This window comes from Apium graveolens, chromosome 2 (assembly GCF_009905375.1).
Source record: "Apium graveolens cultivar Ventura chromosome 2, ASM990537v1, whole genome shotgun sequence".
NCBI lineage: Eukaryota > Viridiplantae > Streptophyta > Magnoliopsida > Apiales > Apiaceae > Apium > Apium graveolens.
The window spans coordinates 220,890,010-220,915,269 of record NC_133648.1 but is presented as its reverse complement, the minus strand read 5'-3'; the positions used below and the strand labels follow the sequence as shown (position 1 = coordinate 220,915,269).

General features: G+C 33.0%; 2 protein-coding genes across 5 annotated transcripts; one reads left to right on the top strand and one right to left on the bottom strand.

Annotated features, from left to right (window-relative positions):
- Positions 1-1,625: 1,625 nt before the first annotated feature.
- On the bottom strand, positions 1,626-3,638 carry LOC141706170 (uncharacterized). The gene is made up of 4 exons (XM_074508986.1): positions 3,203-3,638; positions 2,628-2,738; positions 2,419-2,499; positions 1,626-2,168 (listed from the first exon to the last, which is right to left on the bottom strand). The coding sequence occupies exons 1-4, from the start codon at positions 3,431-3,433 to the stop codon at positions 2,094-2,096; spliced, it is 498 nt and encodes a 165-aa protein (XP_074365087.1). The 5' UTR covers positions 3,434-3,638; the 3' UTR covers positions 1,626-2,093.
- Positions 3,639-19,701: 16,063 nt separating this feature from the next.
- Positions 19,702-25,057, top strand: LOC141706169 (uncharacterized). Of its 4 annotated transcripts, none has more exons than XM_074508985.1 (5): positions 19,702-20,136; positions 21,271-21,434; positions 23,573-24,335; positions 24,420-24,516; positions 24,604-25,057. In XM_074508985.1, the coding sequence occupies exons 2-5, from the start codon at positions 21,286-21,288 to the stop codon at positions 24,645-24,647; spliced, it is 1,053 nt and encodes a 350-aa protein (XP_074365086.1). In that variant the 5' UTR covers positions 19,702-20,136; positions 21,271-21,285; the 3' UTR covers positions 24,648-25,057. The 4 variants fall into 4 exon arrangements, with proteins under 4 accessions (XP_074365086.1, XP_074365085.1, XP_074365084.1 ...); XM_074508984.1 differs by having other exon boundaries at positions 24,408-24,516; XM_074508983.1 differs by having other exon boundaries at positions 19,703-20,034; positions 24,425-24,516.
- The last annotated feature ends 203 nt before the right edge of the window (positions 25,058-25,260 follow it).

Here is a 25,260-nt window from a genome sequence, read left to right as displayed (position 1 = left end):
AAATTTCACTATATTAAATTACTGATAAATACGAATCCAACGAGATCACTCATGACTATGTTTGATATTATAGATTAGACGTAAATTAGTAGTCAATCATTTACCATGAACAGTACCGAAAATCAAAAGAGGAAGAAGAAAATGGGACGAAGGGAGTAATTGGTATGTGATGTTTTAATTGGGTTTGTTAATATAAATATAGGGAGTACATTTTAATTAAAACCCATCGTATATCATTATGTACAAAATTTTGTACACAATTTCATATACCAAGCATTTTCCAATATATTATGGCAAAGTACCTAACACTATTCATACACTCAAAAAACTTGTCTAAATATGCCATTATATACAACCTTACCTTGGAGTAGTATTTTAATATCTCATATGAACTGTCAAGAGATAAAACAAATAAATCTTGAAATGCTACCTTGATTTCCTATTCTTGCAAGTTTGCTTCTTACTATTAGATATCTCTTTCATTCTTTTTCTACAATTTTTCCAAGAATTGATACATATCGCACTTTCAAGAAGCCATTAGAATTCAAAAGAACTGAGGGATATTGCATCATGTTTTAGTGAATATGCAACAGAAGTGGTCTCTGATGAATCTTGTTCTGCATTTACTATCCATTCATGTATCTCTCCAACTTTGATCCCGTCAGTTCAAATTGCAGTCACTTGTCTATACAAAACTATACTTTCCAATCACAACCCTCTTTGGATCACAGTCACTTGGTGCAAAACCAACATCTCACAGGGCTTAAACATTAGTTTTGGTGATGACTCTTCCCCAACATTTAAACTCAATCCGAATTCGCGCTTATTTGGGAGGAAGGAAGGCAATAAATTTATAGAATTAAACAACTCCAAGTGTGAAATCATCTGGGATTTATCTACAGCGCAATATAAAACCGGTCCAGAGCCTTTCCAAGGATATTACATATTGATCATGGTTGATTCAGAACTTGGCCTTATCCTCGGAGACATGGCACAAGAAATAGCAGCCAGGAAAATCAAGAATGGCACGCATTTGGCTAAATTCACATTAGTTTCTAGAAAAGAACATTACTCTGGCAATACACATTATTCGACCAAGGCTAAATTCTGCGAAAGTGGGATCTCCCACGACATTGCAATCCGGTGTAATGGCGATCATGAAGGCCTGAAGTAGCCAGTGCTATCTGTTTGTATAGACAAGAAAATGGTCATGAGGGTAAAAAGACTGCACTTGAATTTTAGGGGTAATCAGTCCATTTTTATAGATGGTATGATGGTTGATCTTTTTTGGGATGTTCATGATTGGTTCTTCAAACCGGGCTCTGGTTCCGCCGTGTTTATGTTCAAGACGAGAAGTGGAATGGATAGCAGGCTGTGGTTAGAGGAGAGATTGATGCACAAAGATGTGGAAGAAAAACTTGAGTTTTCTTTGTTGATATATGCTTGTGACAGCAGGTAGAGAAACATGTCATGTTAATTTAACTATCTTTATAGCAGTACTCGTTGCAAAAGATTTATACTTAACATATAGATTTTATTACACTCTAATAAATCTTTGTGCCATGGCCCATAATCAGTTCTAATAAATTTCAATAATAATATGTTATTGTTTTACACAGAGAAACTCCGATAAAGCTCAAAGCCTCAAATTATATAATGATCAATGTACATTTACAGGCTATTCTTGTCACATATATATACAAATAAAAGAACATTACAAAAATGTAACAGATGAAAACTAAAAAACAAATCAAAATACCATAAACAACTTTGTGAAGATCATCCACAACAGGGGTTGGTCCCCTTATTTGAGAATTGGGTTGAGAACGTCGAACTTGACATAACTTGACGACTTTGTTGCAGTAACAAGTAAAACGAAAAATTTGAAAACAATGCAACCTTCACCTAAGAAAATCAGGTTCAAACTCTAATGGGATTAGTGTGGTCCGAGAAGACAGAAAATAGAACCACCACCTCTGATGGACTTACAAGAAAATAAACGATTCAATAAATGCATCTAAATCCAACAAACATCTCTATTAAAGTTTCGTACTGCCAAAGGTTCTGGGTTAACTGGCTGCCTTTGACAAGATTCAATGGAGGGAATCTATGTTTTTGCTCAACTCCTCCAACTTTTTCATCCTCACCCTCTCACTTTCACTCACCATCTGCAAATTTTTACAGAAGCAATAATGATATTTATAAGTAACAAAAAGAAGGCTGCAAATTTACGACATTCTGAAGTGAAGTTCTAATATTTGCAAGTTTCAACATGTTTTAGCAATTTGTGCGATTTATAGACAAATATAAGGTTTAGCCGAAGACACTCTTAAACTCGACGTCATAATCACACAAGCATTTTTCTTTTAATTTGTGTTTGTATTTAGTGTTTAAAGGCACAAGAAGCATGAAGATCACCTCCATTAGTTTGGTTACTAGTTGAGCTTTTTCCTTGTTCTTTTCTGTAAATGCCTCAAGTGCTTCTTTGTATTCTTTTTCCTGTAATGTAAAAAGCATTTTCGACTGATTCAGGCAAGTACAATTCTATGATAAGGCTTTGAGAGTTAAACATGAAGATCTTAATCCAAAGAATGCATTGGACTTGATTAATAGAGATGGTATTTGACCTTTTTCAGGCAGCTTTGTCCTAGTGGCCTTAATTCTCTGTTAACCACATCAATCCTTTTACGTAAAAATGCAACTTCCTTTCTCCTTGGATCCGCAAGACCTTCAAGCTCCTGCATACTTGATTATTATTATTAAGACATAGTATGATACACATATGAGGTCATTTCCTATTGTTCTTCAAAATCACGGGCTACGTGAGAGTTGATAACTTAGTTTCAGAGGACCAGTAGAAATTCCAAACCTCAACAGCATAAAGCATAGGTATAATTGTACGCACATAATAAGCTATTCTCATAATATACCCGAAGGTTATATGAGAGCTCACAACTTAACGGTTGGATCCCATGTTTTGCCGTATGATGACAGCCATAATACTCTGTCGTGATTAACATCGCATTACGTCTAATGTAGTATTAAGATCACATCTTAAGTAAATTTGTTGTAACTAAAGATATTGTAATAAAACTGTTATTTGAATTTTGTCCATGTCGGAATGTCACGTATTGTTGCTTGAAAGAAAATGTGCATGTAAATTTCATATAGTATTAAAGAACTGTCATATCCTTCAACTTACTTGGCGAATTTCAGCCAATCGCTTGGTTTCTTCCTCAACTCGTCCCAATTGTGCTTGTACCTTCTTACTGACCTCCATCTTCTTTTTCTTGATTTCTTCTTCCATAGTCCGAAATGCAGACAAGGCTGACATGTCTTCCTTGTTGTCTTCGGCCATAGGACTACTATTGTAACCGATCAATCGTACCATCTGGGAATTTTGTTGCTCCAACACTGGTTTCGTGGTCGCCATTGATCAACCCTTGATCCGCTCTCTTGAATGATCTCTTTATCTTTTCTCTTCTTTGGCTTTAAACTTTGCAATGATTATTCTCTTTTCCCTGTTATAGATCCTTAAACAATGCTGCAAGAGTTGTTTATATGGCTTTATACTAGCCAGGTACTAAACTAGTGCCTTTACAACAAATCTTGAGCAAATATGAAAAGACCAAAATGCCTAATCTCTGCAAGCATTAGCTCATTAATCAACCTCTAGACTTTGGTAATAACACATAATAACAAGTATACTTCATCAATTAATTTTATCAACCATGTAGGCTAACAACCTTTGAAATGGGGTTTTTTTCCTATGTTTCTTGAATATTACTCCCTCCGTCCCTTAATACGTTTCCTATTTTGACTTTTTACATTCTTTACGGTAAGCGATTGACTATTACTACTAATTTACATCTAATCTATAAAAGCAAATATAGTCATGAGTGATCTCGTTGGATTTGTATTTATGAATACTTTAATACAGTAAAATTTTTATATTTAATACTATTACGAAATTAAAGATATTAACAATTAAAAATGTGTATTGACAAACATGTCTAACACAAATGAGAAAAGTTTTTAGGGACAGAGGGAGTATATGTAAAATATTGGTTGGGAAACCTGGTTAATCCAATCAAATCATGTTTTGTTTCATTTAAGATTTAGTTAAGGTTGGAGTTTTGGAAATACGTATAAATATGGTTGGAAGGTCCTAAGAAAGTGTTGGTAAAGCTTGTATTTCCACGAAGTAAGAGTACTTGGTGTGTCTGTAAAAAGAGGAAAAAAGGGTGTGCTTGGTTTGCAAGACTTGTGGAGAAGTAAATAGTAATGGATGAGAGTCGTAGAGGCCAAGACAAGGCAGGAAATTGAGTGCATAACAGCAAAAACTGTCCACCTTATCGTAATATATTACTCTTCTTAGCTTAGCGAGCATTGCTAGAATTTTCCCTACTCTCACCGTAAAAAAAAAATATACTCAATGCTTATCTATCTCACTATCTATCTATATCTATACTATCTATACTATACTATTATAAGCGAAACATGGTTTCGTTTGGTCGGTTGGTTACCACCTGCCTAAAAAATATGTTAACACTTTTCAAAAAATATTTAAACAAAATATTATTTAATCAAAATAAATAAATCATGTATCTCACATAGCTACAAACTGACTCAACTTCTTTCTTAGTAGTAAATCAAACACTTCCAAATAGATTGCAGAAGAAGAAAAGACTTTTTAAAATTTTAACTATTGAAATTTTGAATCCTTCAATAATATATAATACATAAAAAATAATACGTAAATATTTTAATTTTATTAATTTCGATAATATATAACCATTATTTTTATAATTAAGTTTTACGAAATAACAAAATAATAAAATAAAAATATTATAATCAGTTCGTGCATCGCACGGGTTATAGGCACGGGTATAGGCTAGTATTATTATAAGCAAAACATAGAATAATTTGGTTCGTTGGTTAACACCTTCCAAAAATGATTATTAATAATTTCCAAAAAAATAAAAAAAAATATATATAATTAATTTAGAAACACGTTAATTCCGTTTAATTAAAGGTAAAATTACATATCGTACATAACTATCAACACTTGCACACTCCCATCATAACTAAAACTCTACTAATAAGTCTTAGCAAAAACCATCCATATATTTCGCATGTTATTAATTAATGTTATGAATTAATATATAATAATTCAAATAAGTTACTATTATCAACCTCTTCGGTCTTTACTATATTTCTTATATTTACTTTACATAAGACATCTATACTATATTATTATAAGCAAAACATAGGATAATTTGATTGGTTGGTTAACATCTTCCAAAAAAGATTATTAACACTTTCCAAAAAAATAAAAAATATATATATATTATTAATTTAGAAATACGTTAATTCCGTTTAATTAAAGGTAAAATTACATATTGTACATAACTGCCAACACTTGCACACTCCCATCATAACCAAAACTCTACTAATAAGTCTTAGCAAAAATCATCCATATATTTCGCATGTTATTTATAAACTAGCATGAAAATCCGTGCGAGGCACGGGTCATGTTCTAGTATAAATTTTAAATTTTCGAGATTATGTGGTGTGTGCGATATTCATTATTTGGTGGTGAATATGTTGTATTTTAACTATATAATTACCTAGTTATAAATGAAAACTATCCATATATAATTGAAATATTTTTGTTTTGCGGAATGAGTAGTGTAGATACTTAATAGTTTACAAGATTGTGCACAATGTTTATAAACCGACTTACTTGTATTTTTGGTCCATATTTGCAAAGAGTCACGTAGATAACAAAACTGTGGACAAAAAATTTCTTTATGTACCCAATTCATAAAAGTAGAGTTTTTTTCCAGCTTTCATAGTTTCATCTATACATAACAGTTCTTGTGTGAAATATTTATTGGTACATGATGTGATTTTGCTTTGAAATGTATATTGGTACATGATGGTCTATATGTCAAATTTCCTTCTTTATAATTGTGTTGATGTGTCCCTGATGTTCTTCATCGATTCAACATATGTGGGAATGTTGTTTGCAATTCACTAAAGGTATGCGCTACTTTATACTCTAATCTAACTTACTTATTTTATTTTAAATCATAAAGTAATATAATATAATTTGAATAAATAAATATAAAAAAATACTGTGTTTAAATATTTTTGATAAGTTATAATAATTAAAATACCAAATATTTCTATAATACGCGACACGCGCACACACGTATCACGTGTATGAATGGAAATATAAGATTAGATGGGCGCGTGATCTGATTTTCATATGTAGTAGTTTATTATTATTATTTAACACTACTTTGAAATATAGTCCATCTATATATTATGTATAATTTATTCATACTATAATGTGAAATAATATACTATAATCCGAATTAAGATATGTAAAACTAAAATTATGATAAAAAATTGTTAATAAATCATAACAATAATACCAAATATTATTTCATTCACGCGACACACATACACATACATATCATGTCTATGATTGAAAACACAAGTAACGTAATTTTCAGTGCAATTATTTATGTATAGTAAATTTTTACTATTATTTTATTTTTACACTAAATTAAATAATTTAGAATTGTATAAAGAGACCTTATATGATACATAATATATAACAATCTGAATCAATAAGTATACAAATTTGATCAATATTAAAATATGTTAATAGAAACACAATAATTAAACTATCAAAAATTTTTCCATTCATGCGATATGCACACTATTATAATTTGTGATATAAAACACAAATGAGTGATTTTCAATTGGTAAGAAAATGTCTAAATTAGTATATGTACTCAATTTTGAAAACCCTAAATATTAATTATATTTTATAAAAGTAAGCACAATGATAAATTTGTCATTATATTTTAATTCATGCGACACTCATACACACATATAATTTGCATGATTAAAAACACATGTGAGTGTTTGGTCTAGTGGTAGGAGATGTGCAATCTAGTGTATAGATTCAAGTTCGAATCCATTTAAATAATTTTTTTTTTAAAAAAATGTAAGTCTAATGAAAATTTAGACATTTTAAACTGAATAAATTATCTTAATATTTATATGGAATAAAATGTCTCTTGAACAAATAGCCCCGTGTTGGGCTATCACGGGTCATTATCTAATAATGTTTTAGAATACATAGCGTATAATTTAAAAAAATTTAGTTTGTGCCGATTTTGTTAGAAATAAAGTATATAGCCCCCTAATAATTTAAAATAAAGTGTACGAAAAATATCAATGGAAACAGTTTAGTCTCAATCATTTTCTAGCCCGTTGACTAAATTCGAAAGTAAAAAAATACATTTTAGCTTGATAAATCTCTGACATCATTTGTGAAAAACGGTCAAATTTTGAGTATTTTTTAGAAATTAAGTGACATTCTGATGCTGAGTTCAGAATAAGCTCAAATATATTAGTCCAAATAAAAATTTGAAATAGTTTTACCCGTAAGTACACATAATAGTACTCAGTTTATCTTATTATTGTTGACTTTTATAACTTTACAGTCAATTTCATTAAATGACTAAAGTAAAAAATATAAAAAAAAATGATTAAAATTTGGAGAAAAATACCCCAAAGTACGTATTTAAAAGAGTTTTATGAGCATGTAGTGTATTTTTAATAGTCTAATTTTTTAATCAAATTCTGTAATCATAAAAATACCAATGCATCTAGGAGCATTAAGCCCTGAAAATATTCGTTAGTCACAATATATATAATTCCAAATATTAACTTCTTCAAGACACACAATCATATCTAATATGTATATGATTAATAATATATATATGGTCGTGACTTAGTGGTATTATGTTGTGTATAATATTTTTAAGACCGGGTTCCATTCCCACTAAAAGCATGGCAAATGTAATAAAAGACATATAATTAAAAATTATTCATTAGTCACAGTAAATATAATCCTAAATATTAACTTTTTCAAGACACACAAGTATGTCTAATATCTATATGATTAACAACTCATATGATTTACTACATTAGTGGTATGCTGTTGTATAGAGTATTTGCAAAACCATGTTCGATTCCCACCAAAAGCAATTTTTTATAAATGGTAACTATAAGGGCAATTTAGACTTTTCAAGTTAAATAAAATGACTCACAATTTAAATTAAATAAAATATCTCACCAATTCCCTATGTTGGGCTAAGCATAGCAAATGTAAAAAAAGATAGATAATTAAAAATTATTAATTAATCACAGTAGATATAATACTAAATATTAATTTCTTCAAGACACACAAGCATATCTAGTATGTATATGATTGACAACTCATATGATTTAGTACCTTAATGGTATACTCTTGTATAAAGTATTTACAAGACCAGGGTTAGATTCCCACCAAAAGCATTTTTTATAAATGGTAACTATAAGGGCAATTTAGACATTTCAACCTCTTCAGTCTTTACTATATTTCTTATATTTACTTTACATGAGACATGTCTACATAGCTGCTCTTCATAAAGAAAAAAAGGAGTACACTTATTAAGTGGGAATATATAAACGAATTTTACATCTATACGAATTAAAGGGAAAATGAAAAACTCAATTGTTGAGAATATATATACCCTTTATAAGACTATAACAACTATAAAAATTGTTAAATGAAGTTTTTAGCAAGAAAAAACTACAAATTTTAAGAAAATAAAAAGTTTTGTTATTAACTTTTTTAATCTCTTAAGATAGAATAAAAAAACATAATTTTAAATCAGAAATAACACAAAAGGCAATTATAGTTGAAAGATAAATAAATTTAAATAAAAAAATTAAATATATATAAAAAATAAATTATTTTACACTTGACTAGGTAGCTCGTGCATCGTACGGGTTATATAGGCTAGTATTGACTAATAGCCGGAGAGCAGATATTCTTCACTCACTTGCCGCACCGCGCACCAAATTCTTGGGAATTCTTGGGTGCACGGGGATTCTTGGGGATTATTTCTCTCATCCATGAGTGAGACAAGATAATATATATGATTGAACATTTAATCAATTAATTATGCTAAAATATATCAGTTCGATTATCAAGTTTTTTAATGATAATGTACTAGTAATGAACTTATGTAGTTCATTATTTAGTTTAATTTGACTGAAACTCCTGAAAAATATATAAAAAATATATTTTTAATGTATTAATGTTTGACAAATCTTCGTACCCGAATCCCCATATTTTAAGATTTGCCAAATTTCCGTATCCTCGTACCACACACCCGCACTCATGCTTACTATACTAAGAGCATATGCACCCATGAATGACTTGATTCATCAATTCATTGATAAAATTGATGGAGTCAATTACTATTCATAATAAATCAACTTTTTAACTCAACTTTTATGCAGCCATATAGCTCAATCAATACATGAATTACTATTTGCTGGACTTAAAAACAGATTTTCAAGAGAGAGAATGGAAGAAAGAGATGAACAAAATCTTAAAATACTATTAAAAACATGTTAGTTTTGTTGTGAATAGTAATTGAAGTCTGTTGATGACTCCATCAAAAATCAAAGGAGAGCTTGATGAATTGATGGAGCATCACAAATTGCTGATGTCAATATACTGATGATGTCAATATACTCCCGATGCATAAAGATTATGTTAAACTCCATTGATTCATTTCATGAATCAAAGTTTTGATATTCCCGGTGCATATGTTCTAATAGTGAACCACAAAAACCAATACATGCTCTGTTTTGGATTTGGAAAATATAGCATAAAATCTGACACATCTATACTATCTATACTATATACTATACTATAATAACCGGAATGGGATATAATTTGATATACCCATTTTTTAATTGGTTTGGTTATCCCCATTTATGACCGTTGGATTTTTTAATCAAGTGATCGGTACCGTTATATTCAAATGCTAAAAGAATATACACTACTCATGCTCCCATGTTCGAACCCCGCCAGCAACAAAGATTTATATTATTATTTATACACTACTAAAACTCCCAAGTTCGAATCTCACCAACATCAAATATTTATATTATTATTTATACACTATCCAAATTCAGGTTCGAATCCCGCCAACAACAAATATTTATATTATTATTTATAAATATATTAATAAGATAATGATCCAAAAAATTATTATAATTTTAAATAATATAAAAATATTAATGAAGACTCGTGCATCGCGCCGATAGTATGCCTAAATATATATGATATGAGCTAAATAATTTGGACTCTGAATCTAATAATACCTGTACACCAACAGTGCCTGCAAGACCGTCTATACATGCCCAAAATTATAAAAATGCAAGAATTTTATTTATGAACTTTTATATGGCTGCTGATATATAAATCAAGCTTATGTGGCTGATATGCAACATGATTACGATGATATAAATTCACGTGTTCTGTTTTCATTTTGGTCTCCTGTACAGAAGCCAATTGAGTAATACAAATTTGTATGTTAAGAAAGCGTAAATTGGATTAATAAACGCATGGTGGTGCATTGAGTACATCTGTACATGCATTTTCTTCTGTAAGAGTGACCCTGGATCTTGTAGCCGTCTCCAATGAAGAAACAAATTCATTTTAATGGGAAAATATAATAATCAAATACTGAACCTTTATGAGCTTTTTCTAATTTGTCAACCGAGACTTGGTATAACCTCAAATAATTTCACTATATGGAGATGTTCTCGTAAATTTTCTCCCTCGAATATTACATTTTCAAATAATTTTATATGCTTGATGGATCATAAACAATCATAAAATCAAACATTCCTAATCTATTCTTTTGTGTCAGGCGAATCTGTTCAATTTTGAATTCTAATACAAAATTCTCACTCACCAATTGTCAACTCCTTTGAAACTTTTTACAGATTTGGTTAGTTCTCTTATCAACAATCCGTGAAAAACAAATATAGTTACATGTGCGTGCGTGTAAAAAAAATAATCGAATAACAGGAAAAAGAAACGGAGACAGTAAGTGTATTGTCAAGGATATAAAAATCCGAGTCTAGTGTGAAACTGTCTCCTTAAAACTTATTAACCCTCACCGTATGCAAAAAGCTACCCAGAATAAAACGGATTGTAGTGGCGATGTCGAAGGTCAGCACTCTCAGCGAATTTGAAAGCGAGTAAGAAACTATCACGGGTTAGAGGGTAGGTGTTTAAGGATGGCTGTGTATTTGTGTGTTTAACCATAACACCCTAGAGGTGTTTATATAGGGAGGAAAAACTTGTGCGCTACACAATTATCATAATTAATTAAAATGCATTAATTAATTAGGTTGGTAGGTCAGTGGTCAATTAATTATAATTAATTAATTAATTCGACCGACATAAAAATAAAAAATGTAAGTCAATTTTATTTGAGCTCAGGCCCTGCGGAAAATAAAAATCAGCAAAACTAGTACGGCTTTATTCCGACCAATTTTCTGCTACATTTGTGTCCGCACGTCGCACACGCGGGCAAGCTCGAAGGCTTCGCAAGTCTCAGATTGCCCCTCGAAAGCCCACAATTGCACCCCCCTGCGGGCCCGCGTAGGTGATGGAGCAACACATAAACAACACAAGTGAACACTACATATGTGTGTTTCTATATAAAGCTAAGGAAATCTCTTTTCCTTTCCAATGTGGGACTTAAGGTTTTATAACATATTTTCCACTCTTAAGGGACCATCTTTGGATAATCATATCTCACTCATCTCTTAATCATTTTGAGTGATTCAAAGTGCCTCGGAAAGCTCTCGTGAAGGAGAACACATTCCAAGCGTCACTCGTTGCACACACGCAACAACCAACCACTCAAGCGCGGCCCAAAATGACTCGATAATGTGGGGGATAATACCCATATTTTCTAACAATCCCCCGCATGGGTGAGATTGATATTCCCGTAGCACACATCAGACAGACAGACACGGAGTTTGACTTGGTGATAGTTTCTTCGATCAGATATAGCATACGATTGGTAGAGAATGCTCCTTGAACCTTCGCTCGAGTAAGCATACCGACTTTACTGATAGACAGTAGACGTGCTTGTCCTTGAACTGTTCGACCGTTTGTGTAAACGATGATATACTTATCACTATATCTTTTCTGACTCGTTCATCTCTCATGGGTATGCCCATTTTGACCATGGAACATCATCCTAGTTCTGCAAGAGTTTCTAAAGAATTGTGCCTCACAATTCTCCTTTGAAGCGGCCCCACTTCTCTCCCACATAGGTGATCTTTATCTTATATAGTAACCCGTGTTTACTCAACTGAATTCCATGCGTTCACTTCTGAACTTCATGTATTCATCAAAGATCATTAAAAGCTCAAAAACTTAAGCTCGTACCTTACGGGTCTCACTGTTTCTCATCATTGGAACAGGTCAGGGGTTACCCCCATAGTGATTTGGTCATCATGATTTAGTTGTCCCATTGAACCAAGTTCTTGGGATGTCCAGTTAGCAATGGTTGGGTTTCCACCATGATGCCGTTAAGCAATAGGCTTAAGACCAATCCTTCTCGATGATTTCTCAACCACTTCTCTTGATAACCCTTTGGTTAGCGGATCCGCGATATTATCCTTTGACATTATATAGTCAATGGTGATAATTCCGGTTGAGATTAATTGTCTAATAGAACTATGTCGTCGTATATGACGGGATTTTCCATTATACATAGTGCTCTGTGCTCTGCCAATATCGGATTGACTATCACAGTATATCCCTATTACAGTCACAGGATTTGGCCATCTTGGAATATCCTCCAGAAATTGGCGTAGATATGCAGCCTCTTTAGAGCATTTATCTAGTGCCACGAACTCAGCTTCTACCGTGGAATGATTTATCACCGTTTGTTTGGAGGATTTCCATGATACTGCCGCTCCAGCTAGTGTATATACGTAGCCACTCGTAGACTTTAGTGTATTCTTGCTAGATATCCAGTTTGTGTCAGTATATCCCTCTAATACTGCTAGATATCTGCCATAGTGCAATCCATAGTCTCGAGTTCCCCTCAAATACCTCAGTACTCTTATGATTGCTTTCCAGTGATCAGCTCCCGGGTAACTCGTAAATTTACTCAATATGCTAATTGAGTATGCAATATCTGGTCTTGTACAACTCATAAGGTACATCAGACTTCTGATTATTCTCGAGTATTCCACTTGGGAGACTCCTACACCTTTATTCTTGGATAGATGTAAAGTCATATCCACATGTGTCCTAACTTTCTCAATGTCATCCTTAAGAAACTTTTCTAGGATCTTGTCAATGTAATGAGGTTGACTTAGTGCGAGACCCTCTGATGTTCTAGAAATTTAAATTCCTAGAATAACATTTGCTAGTCCCATGTCTTTCATGTCGAATCTCGATTTCAACATGTTCTTAGTAGATTTGATCACTTTATCATTGCTTCCGGCAATAAGTAGATCATCTACATATAATGTCATCATAAAATAACCGCTGTCATTTTCCTTGACATAGCATCTCTCATTTTTCTTGTAATAGACACAACTATCGTATTCATTGATTTTGAAGCCATTTGCCATCACGATCTCATCAATTTTTTCATGCCATTTCATAGGCGCTTACTTTAAACCATATAGTGATTTCACTAATTTACAGACTTTTCTCTCTTGTCCAGGGACAACAAACCCTTCAGGTTGTTCCATATAGATTTCCTCATCTATATCCCCATTTAGAAAAGCTGTTTTCACATCCATTTGATGTAGTTTTAGATTTCGCATTGCAGTGATAGCAAACATCATCCTTATGGATGTTATTCTCGTTACAGGAGAATATGTATCGAAGTAATCAAGGCCTTTCTGTTGCTTTTATCCTTTGATTACAAGTCTGGCCTTATACTTATCGATAGTGCCATTGGTTTTCAACTTTTTCTTGAACACCCACTTGCTACCTAATGGTTTACAACCGGTTGGTAAATCTACTAATTCCCAAGTATGATTCTGCATAATCGAATCAACTTCATTCTTGATGGTCTCTTTTCACATAGGCCCATCTGGTGAGGTAACCGCTTCCTTATAGGTTTTTAGATCACCTTCTTCGAGAAAATAGGTCATAAAATGAGACCCATATGATTTTTCCGTACGTTGTCTATTGTTCTCTCTCACAAACCCCACATTTTCGTCTTCACTTTCTTCACTTTCATTATTATCATCTATAGACACATGAGTTCGTTTAGACGTCGTAGGTTGTTCGTTTCCTGGATTATATGGAAACGTTGTCCCAAAGAATGAGGCGTTCCTTGATTCCATAATGGTATTATTTTGAATATCAGGAATGTTAGATTCATGAACAAGAAACCGATATGCAGTGTTATGTGGAGGATATCCGATGAAGATACAATCCACAGTCTTTGGACCAATCTTCACCTTTTTAGGTGTAGGGATTAGTACCTTTGCAAGGCACCCCCACACTTTCAAGTGTTAATAACTTGGTTTCTTTTTCTTCCATAATTCATAAGGACTTGCATCCTTATTCTTGCGTATCGTAATATTTAAGATATTATTTACGCTTAAGATGGCTTCCCCCCACATCGACTGCGGAAGTCCAGAACTTAACAACATCGCATTCATCATCTCTTTAAGAGTGCGATTCTTCCTCTCAGCCACACCATTTGACTGAGGGGAGTACGATGCAGTGACCTCATGGATTATACCATGTTGTGAACAGAATTTCCCAAAGGGTTCAACAACCTCCATGATCACTTCGTATCATTTTGATTTTCTCAGATTGTTGTGTCTCAACTTCTTCCTTATAGATTTTAAATTTATCTATAGCTTCGTCTTTGCTTTTCAGCAAATATATATAGCAGTATTTTGTACAGTCATCTATGAATGTAATAAAATACTTGTTTGCTCCTCTTGTTGGAGCAAATTTTAAATCACATATATCGCTATGTATTAGGTCTAGCACTTTGGTGTTACTTTCCACACGTTTAAATGACGATCTCGTTAATTTTGCCTCAACATAAGTATGACACTTATGCTTTAAATCAATTGTTAATCTTGGTATGTATTCTTTTACACTTAACCTTCGTAAAGTGTCATAATTAACATATTCTAATCTAGCATGCCATAAATTAGGAGACTCAAGCAAGTAAGCAGAAGAATTCTTCATTTCATTATCGTCCTTAATAGACATATCATTGAGCTTAAAAATCCCATCAGTTACATATCCCTTACCTACAAACATACCACTATTAGACAAAATAACTTTATCTGACTCTATTACAATGTGAAAACCATGCTTATTCAATATAGAACCAGACACCAGGTTCTTGCAAATATCAGGCACAAAAAGTACATTCTTCAAAGTAAGATTCTTTCCAGAGGTCATCTTCAGAATCACCGTGCCTTCTCTTTCAATCGTAGAAGTTGCAGAGTTTCCCATGTAGAGCTTCTCACCAGCATTAGAAACTTTGAGACTAGAGAAAATCGCCTTGTCCGAGCAAACATGCATTGTAGCTCCAGTATCAATCCACCATTCCCTTGGATTTGAGCCAACTAGGTTTACTTCAAAGATTGTAGCACATAGGTCTATGCCACTCATCTCCTTGGACACATCATCAATCATGTTTGCTTCCTTCTTCTTGTTGGGCTTCTTGCAATCGGCAGACCTATGACCCATTTTATCACAGTTGTAGCACTTTCCTTGAAACTTCGACGACTTTAAAATTCCTCCTTTAGGTGTCAGCTTTCCCCTTTCCCAAAATTGTTCTTCTTGGGCTTGGAGCTCTGGTGCTCCACCACGTTCACCTTTTCAGTGGCAACATTGATTTTCCTCTCGGATCCTCTATTGTCTTCTTCGATACGAAGTCTAACGATAGGATCCTCCATAGACATCTCCTTACGCTTGTGCTTAAGGTAGTTCTTGAAATCTTTCCAACCAGACGACAACTTTTCAATCACAGCAGCAACTTGGAAGGACTAACTTATGACCATCCCCTCAGGATGAATATCATGGATGATCACTTATAGTTCTTGCACCTGACTGACCACAGTCTTAGAATACACCATCTTGTAATCAAGAAAGCGACCAACAATCCACTTATTTTCCCCAACGTCCTCGGTTTTATATTTATGGTCAAGTGATTCCCATAAGACCTTAGCTGATGATTTCGAGTAATATATATTATACAATGAATCAGCCAAACAATTTAGCACATAGTTCTGACAGATATAGTCGGCGTGCTTCCAGGCATCCGCAGCATACACAGTCTGCACATCACTCTCAGCAGTGAGCAATGGTACTTCTTCATTGAGATATTGATCAAGGTTCAGTGTGATCAGATAAAACAACATCTTTTGCTTCCAGTATTTGAAGTTCGATCCATTGAACTTCTCAGGTTTCTCAACATGTGCAGCAGGCACAGCAGGATGAGTAGGCGCTACAGGTGTGACAGTCGTAACAGGTGTCTGTATTGTCGTTGTTTATACACCAGTATTCTGTCCAAGAGGCACCTGGCACTGTCCAACGACAGTATGTCCCCAAGGCGTTCTTCCCCAAGGCACATGTCCCGGAGGCACATGTCCCGGAGGCCCACGTCCAACCGTCGGCTGACCCCCATCAGGTACCAGTACCGTTGCGTTAGGGTTTAGCGGCTGCTGGTTATCCCCATTAGATGTTATAATTTGTGCGTTCGGATCAACAAAAATGTTACCATTCATACTGTTCACGTTCTCCATCAATCTGTTAAACAAAAACCACGTAAGACAGATTTGTCAGTCACAGATTAAAAATAATAAGTTTTAAGATTGTTACCAACAATCTGTGCAGAAACAAATATAATTATAGGTGTGTGCGTGCAAAACAAATAATCGAATAACAGGGAAAATGAAGGGAGACAGGAAGTGTATTGCGAAGGATATAAAAATCCGAGTCTAGTGCGAAACTGTCTCCTTAAAGGTTATTAGCCCTCACCGTATTGTGCGAGCAAAAAGCCTCCCAGGATAAAACGGATTGCAGTAGCGACGTCGAAGGTCAGCACTCTCAGCGAGCTTGAAAGCGAGTAAGAAACTATCACGTGTTAGAGGGTAGGTGTTTAAGGACGGCTGTGTATTTGTGTGTTTAACCCTAACGCCCTAGAGGTGTTTATATAGAGAGGAAAAATGTATGCGCTACACAATTACCATAATTAATTAAAACGCGTTAATAAATTAGGTCGGTGATCAATTAATTATAATTAATTAATTAATTCGACCGACAAAAAAAATAAAAAAACGTAAGTCAATTTATTTGAGCTCAGGCACAGCGGAAAATAAAAATCAGCAAAACTAGTCCGGCTTTATTCGGGCCAATTTTCTGCTACATCCGTGTTCGCACCTCACACACGAGGGCAAGCTCGAAGGCTTCGCAAGCCTCGGATTACCCCTCGAAAGCCCACAATTTGCACCTGTTGCGCGCCCGCGTAGGTGATGGAGCAACACATAGACAACACAAGTGAAAACTACATATATGTGTTGTTATATAAAGTTAAGGAAATCTTTTTTGCTTTCCAATGTGGGACTTAAGATTTTATAACATATTTTCGACTCCCGAGGGACCATTTTTGGATAATCATATCTCACTTATGTATTAATCATTTTTGAGTGATTCAGAGTGTCTCAAAAAACTCTCGCGAAGGAGAACACATTGCAAGCGTCACTCGTTACACATACGCAACAACCAACCACTCAAGCGCGACTCAAAATGACTCGATAATATGGGGTGTAATATCCATAGTTTCTAACAAATTCAATACATGCTTGAGTTATAATAATTATTATTAATAATGTTAACAAAAATAGTAATATAGGTGCCCCTCTGATGAGGTTTGATTATATTGGACCTAAATCATATCAAATATTAATATTATATAAAAGTACCATATTAATATTATATAAAACACATTTTTTCAAATATATTTGAACAAGAAAAATATTATAATGCCGTTGCGAATCTCGTGTTTTGTAGAGGGAGGTATCCTCTCAAATCGTCTGCATCTATTTTTTTTATTATATCATATTTTTTAATTACTCCCTCCGTCCCAATTTATCTATCTTGTTTGATTTTTTATGGTCAAATTTACCCAATTTTGACCGAAAATTTTAAATAGTATAATATCGAAAATACTTATAAAATTTATATCATTAGGAAGTATGTTTAATCTACTTTTATATGTATATTTTACCCAATTTTTATTTACGGTCAAATTTGAGTCAATTTGAGTATCAAAAGTCAAACAAGACAGATAAATTGGGACGGAGGGAGTAATAAATATTAAAAATTATAATTAACTTATATTTATAAACATTCTTTTAAATCAAATTAATATCTTAATATTTTTCTAAAATTTCATAAATATTAAAAATAACAATTATCTTATATTATTTTAATTTTGTTAATTTAAAATATTATCTTATTATTATCTTAATATTTGTCTTCAAATAAGATTATCATATTAATAATATATAATAGCACATTTGTAAAATATATTAAAAAATATAGATAAATGTTATAAGACCAATCCTAAGAGCAGTTTAGTAAATCCATTTTTCTAATTTTCTTAAATTTTTGAATTTAGGAATTAAAAAAATATAATTATTATTAAACTTTCTTCTTAAATCAAACTATCATAATAATATTATTCTAAAATTTTGTAAATTTTAAAAGTTACAATTACCTTTTAATCTTTTAAATTTTCCTCCTCAAGCTACCATCTTAATATTCTTGTAATATTTTTTTTCAAGTCAGATTACCATATTAATATTATATAAAAATACATTTTTTGAAACATGTTTAACTAGAGTTAAGTTCTATGGAGACCGCCTTTTTGTTGGAAACTTGGAGACCACTTATGTTCTGCAACTAAAATCTTGCATAAAAACATTGTAAAACGTATTATTTTACAGAACTTGTTCCGCAAAGATCATTATTTTATTCAAAATTTTCAATATCATATATATACTGCATGTAAAACATTACAAAATGTTTTTCTCTACGAAATATGTTTAGTTTGTAGAACATTTCTTTAACTTGCACTTATTAAACTTAAAGGATTTTCAACAATTTAAATGAATTAGAGATATTAGTAGAATATAATTCACAAAATAATAATTTTTAAAGTGTTTTGATTGCAGAACATATGTGATCTCCGAGGTCAGCGGTCTCCACATAACTTTGCTCTATTTAACTAATATAGAGAAATATTTTGCTCTATTTAACTAATATAGAGAAATATTTTGCTCTATTTAACTAATATAGAGAAATATTATAAAACTGTCCTGAAATGACACTTAGTAAACTAGTAGATCATATAAGATTTAATCATATTTTTTAAAGTTGTATCACCTAAATAAAATATTTTTTTTAAAAAAATCCAAGTTCAAAATGATTTTTAAAAACTTATCATTATTTTTTAAAAATAAATTATAAAAATATGTTTTTTATTTTTATTTGTAAATATATTACTTTAATTATTTTTTTGCCAATTTTTTTTCTATAATTCGATACAACTAGATGCAATCTCAACCGATTTCTGTAATTTCATCCGATTAAATGCAAACTCGGACGTAACCATAAGCAACTTCAAATACAATAACAAAAAACTCTCGATTCAACTGTTTGCATATCTGGTTGATTTTAATTATACCGAAAAAATCCCAAAATTTTGTCATTTTTTTGGTAATTTTCTCCGAATACAAATCTTAAATCTCTATTTTTTTTGTGGGAAAATCTCTAAATTTTAATTTAACACAAAAGTAAAAAATTTAATACAAGTAGATTAGTGCAGATTCGGCAATACATCCGCAAGTGAAAAGAAAATGGAAAAAATGGAAACAAGTGAAACGCGCCCACGCGCCACCGACCACCACGGCGGAAACCTAACAATAGAGCTCCCAATCGGCGAACTTGTGGGCGCTAACTTCAACCTAGAAAACGCAGTGTGCAGCCACGGACTATTCATGATGGCACCAAACAAGTGGGACCCACACTCAAAAACACTGGAGCGTCCATTGCATCTCGGAGATTACAATTCTCCGTCGGTAAATGTACATATATTGCATCCACAACACACTCCTAATGCTCTTCAGCTGCGTGTTTTCGATGTCGAATTTCTTTCCAATCACCAGCAACAATCACTTATGGTTACTTCTCAATTCGATATCATTGTTTTTTTTTATTGTCAATTGTTTGTATAATTGTACCTAAACTCGTGCAGTAAAAATTGTTACAATATAACATGATTAATATTGTTATGATTATATATATATTTTCTAACTAAGCCCTTCCGTTTGTTAAGATGTTATGATTATATATATATATATATATATATATATATATATATATATATATATATATATATATATATATATATATATATATATATATATATATATATTCTAACTAAGCCCTTCCGTTTGTTAAGATGATATGGGAGCAATTTGTATGTTACTACGGTCATAGACAGATAGACTTTGTGCCTCGACTTCATTTTGCCTCAAGACCCGTCACATACACTTGACATTATCAACACCAACCACTTATTTTAGGCCAAAAGTTTACATTTTTTTTAAATATATGTCAAATCCGACAATTGCATACATCTACCTGACTCTAGGTAACAAAGAGCATTATTATGATTGCCTTACTTATGGACATATGTTGTTTTTCGTTGGATGAATGAAAATGGAAGAAATAGAATGAAATTTGAACTATAGTATGCGTGGTGGTTCATATTTTTCTTTCTTTCCTCCATTTCATTCATAACAACCTAAGATAGAGCTGAAATACCCCACTTATGGAGGAGTGCACTATTCCTTCCTATGTCCATTTATTACCCATAATCTATCATAGCAAATTTGGTCTCACTAATCTTTTTTCGAATATTTTCTGAAAAATCCATTAATTTTTATTAATTAAACTCGTTCCATTTTATTCTCCCCATCAAGTACAACATAATAGGTACTTTGACTTGGTTAATTTAGTTAATCAAAATGATATGTCTATTTCTTTTTAGTCGTTTTTAGAATTCAATCAGTTCAGAAATTGTGCAAAGTAGCCCAACTACAACTATTTTGTAGGTGTGTAGCTCAAATTAGCACAAGTGTCCACATGTCTGTGCGGTTGGTTGGACAATAACTGGATTTTTTTATTGAAAGTCTTTCATTTTAAGAATCTGATTTTGCTAATCAGTTGACTAGTCATATTGCAGAAGGGCATGTTTACTTATTTTCTACCATTTTCTTAACTTAGTTGGGTTTTTTTATTAAATTTCTTAGGATCAAGTGAGGTGAATGCTTCGACTGAGTCAAGAAGAGGAGCATAATGTGAGGGAGTTCCAGGAGATGTATAGCGAGGCAAAAAAGAAGGGCTTTGGGCGACTTTTTAGGTCTCCAACATTGTTTGAAGATATGGTTAAGTGCATACTCCTATGCAATTGCCAGTAAGTATCCCTTGGTGCTTTGGTTGCTTGAAATAGTCTTCGTTTTGTCAGCTAATTGTGTAAATATAATTTCTAATTGTGTTGTTTTACACTTGTAGTTTTACAGCCGAGTTTTTATGTTCAATTTTAAAAAACTGGGAGTGAGTTCTTGATAGAAACCACGAATAAGAGCAAGTCCATCAGACTAGCTATTTAAGCTCTTAACTAGAAATTTAAGGAATGAGAACTGAATGAGTGCTCCAACAGTCTCCTAGAGTTTCCTTAAATAGTTAAGATCATTTATCCACTAATTATTTTTAAGGAAGATACTTCTCTTTTTATGGATACCCAACAAATATTTTATTAATAAACTATAAAGACCACTATCACTTTCTCTCTTATATATTGTATCTTATTGATAAGATGCACTTTTAATCATACTTGTTAAGGCGTAAAGGCGGTGCTAGGCGCTAGCCTAGCTAGCCTAACTGCCTAGGTGGTTAGGCGCTCGCATAGGCGACCATTAGATGGATTATACTTTTGGCAATATATATTGGTTTTTTTTATACACATATATTTATATATTATAATAAAATAGAATACTATAGTTATACTACTGAAGTATTGTACACAAATTACAGACAAATGGATTTACTATGTATATGTGCGTGTGCGTGTGCGTGTGCGTGTGGTTGTGGGTGTTTGTTAAGATTATATGAATAATAACTTGAAAATAATACCGAATCAATTCTTTGATAGGAGATGATTCGTTCTCCTTTTTCCTCTTTAGATTGTTGGAGATGAGGTTTTACTGATGAGTTTTGACGGATATAATGTTTACAACACAATATAGGTCCATTATAACTCAAATATGGATGAATCTGGTCAAAAGTTATTTGGGCATGGTTGACTTGAAACTAGGCGGAAATAAGACGGACTAAGCGGAAATAAGACGGAATTAGGCGGGGAAATAAGACGGAATAGGCAGACTAGGCGGACTTAGACGGACTTAGGCAGACCTAGGCGTCGCCTACCCCTTAAAAACAAAGGCGGGTTGGACGCCTTTCAGTTTTTTGCCGCCTAGGTGACTAGGCGACGCCTAGACGTGGCCTAGGCGATGCCTTGACAACTATGCTTTTAATAATATAATATTAAATAAGGAAGTAGTATAATGGGTATTGTTGGAGACAAACATACTTATCCATGTCTTAAATTACTAAGAGCCAATTTTTTTCTATTATATTTAAGGATTGAACTGGGAGACTGTTGATAGAGTAAATTTTAGGGAAGTATATGGATAAAGATAGAACATACTAACAGAAATTATTAGAAATAGAAATGAGAAAAAGGAGAGGGATATGTTAAATAGAGAAATGAAAATATATCAAATATGTGATGTTGTCTTCTACTACATGCTTCTATCATTAAGATTAAGAAATGTCACTTGAGCAACAATAATATTATAACTTGATTAATCAAAACCATGGTGGAGCATACTTATTAGCGTAACCATAGGCTTCTCCTATAAGATCCCTTTCCATTCTCTAGCTACTGAATAATTTGTGCAACCAGAATAATGTGTAGCCTCTTAAATATGACACTTTAACCACAAAATCACCTTGTCCCATATGAAATTTTAGATATTATTACACTTTAACATTGTTCACGCTTGAAAGTTGAACCTTTGCTTGTTATTATAAACTGAACCACAAATTGTGAAGAAGTAGATAACTGTAGAATTAGGATGTGAATTTATAAACAAAGAATTAAGAATTTGGCTTAGCACAACCCACATCGCCCATAACCCCATACCAAGGTACTAGACAAGCTTCCCTAGCCCAGATGAGTAAGTCACTTTCTTAAAATCACCTTTAAAGCAAAAATGCATATCTAGTGTACTTCGATATTTCTCTGTATAGATATATAGCTTAGTAGAGTTAATGACAAAGGCTGAAAGTGGGTTGGTGTATATCATTTGTCCAAGTACAAAGAATTTGAAGTTCAGTAGAATACTCAAATTAATAAAATAGTAGAGGGCAAAAAGTGTGAAATCTGAACTTATTAATTCCTACATCACCGAAACATCTAAACAGCTTACGAAAGAGACACATATCTTTAATGAGCTAACTAAGTTGATTCCTTTTCTCAATCTACTGTAGGTGGTCAAGGACTTTGAGCATGGCTAGAGCATTATGCGAACTTCAGATGGAAGTCAAGTGCCCTCTATCCACTTCGTCAGTTCATGAAGCTGGTGATTTTTCAGCGTCCAGGATTCCAGTAGCGGAGATTAACCATTTTCTTCTAAGGACACCTGTAGGAAAAGAGGTAAAGAGACGGAATGGAACTCAAAGGGATTCTTTAGTTTCTGCAATCAGCATTGCGGAGGTTGAAAAAGAAATGGAAAAAGTTGTTTCCTTCAATTTAGATTATGCGGAACTTTCAGGCACTGATAGGATAAAAAAACGAGGCACAAATTCCTCTACAAAAAAAGATAATAAGTTCCATATGCTATCTGATGATTCTCCTAAATTAGCTGAATCACCTAGAGTAAATCTGAACTTAATTTCTGATGCTAAGACATCAGAAATAACCTATCATTACTCAAGTAATTGCACTGGAAATTTTCCTAGCCTAGCAGAGTTAGCAAGCTTGGATGAACAGATCTTGGCAACTCGCTGCAAGCTTGGTTACAGAGCGAAGCGCATAATTAGTCTTGCTCGATCTATTGTCGAAGGAAGGATTCAACTTCGACAACTGGAGGAAGCCTGCAGCAGACCAAGCTTATCTATTTACAATAAGCTAGCTGACCAGCTGAAAGAAATTGAAGGATTTGGTCCATATACATGCGCCAACGTGCTCATGTGCATGGGGTTTTACCATGTGGTCCCATCTGATTCCGAAACTATTAGGCATATTAAACAGGTAGGTTTGCCTCTTTATATGTCTTCATATACATTGGATTAGATGATGCTTTGAAAGGCTTAGTACTTACAGGTGAATCTTCAGCACAGGTTCACAAGAGAAAGTCTAACATTCAAACAATTGGACGAGATGTTGAAGTTATTTATGGAAAATTTGCACCATATCAGTACTTGGTATACTGGTATGTAATATGGTATTTTCCTGGTTTGTTGCTGGTCCTTCATCAAATGTATAGAATAAATAAGCTTTCTGTTTTTTCCTTAACCAGGTCGGAAGTGTGGTCCTTCTATGAGGAAAGGTTTGGAAGGCTGAGCGAAATGATTCAGTCCGACTATAAACTTATAACTGCCACTAATTTAATGCCTAAATCCCCTGGAAAACAGAAGACGAATTAATGCCTAAATCCCCTGGAAAACAGAAGACGAATAAAAGAATTAAGTCATTGTAATGTGAAAGTCTTAGATGATCTGGGTGAGCTGAGCATGGACGTCAATTGCTTTATTTTTAAGTGTTGACATGATCTCCTAGCGCGGATTACTAGGGATGGGCATACTTCCTAGAAGGTAACTTAGTGCTGTAAACTTCAAGGCTTTAGGCAGTTGTCTTATGTTAGTCACATATGCATTACCTGTCTAGCAAATTTTTACCATGTTATTTTGCGGTATGATTCTCTGTCAGTAAGATGTGTGCGAGATTTTTTTTAGTCAATCCAATATTTTTGTTGGTGAAAAGTATAGTCCAATATTTATGTGACTATAGTTTTAAAATTTCGTATCAAGCGTGTTTCTCACGATAAATATACAATTTTCCGAGTTTTCGTAAAATAATATTACCAAGTTCGGTTATATATATATATATGGAGCTACTCTAATAAAAACCAATATTAGAATAAAAACTAGAAATTAAATATTTTTTCTAAAAAATT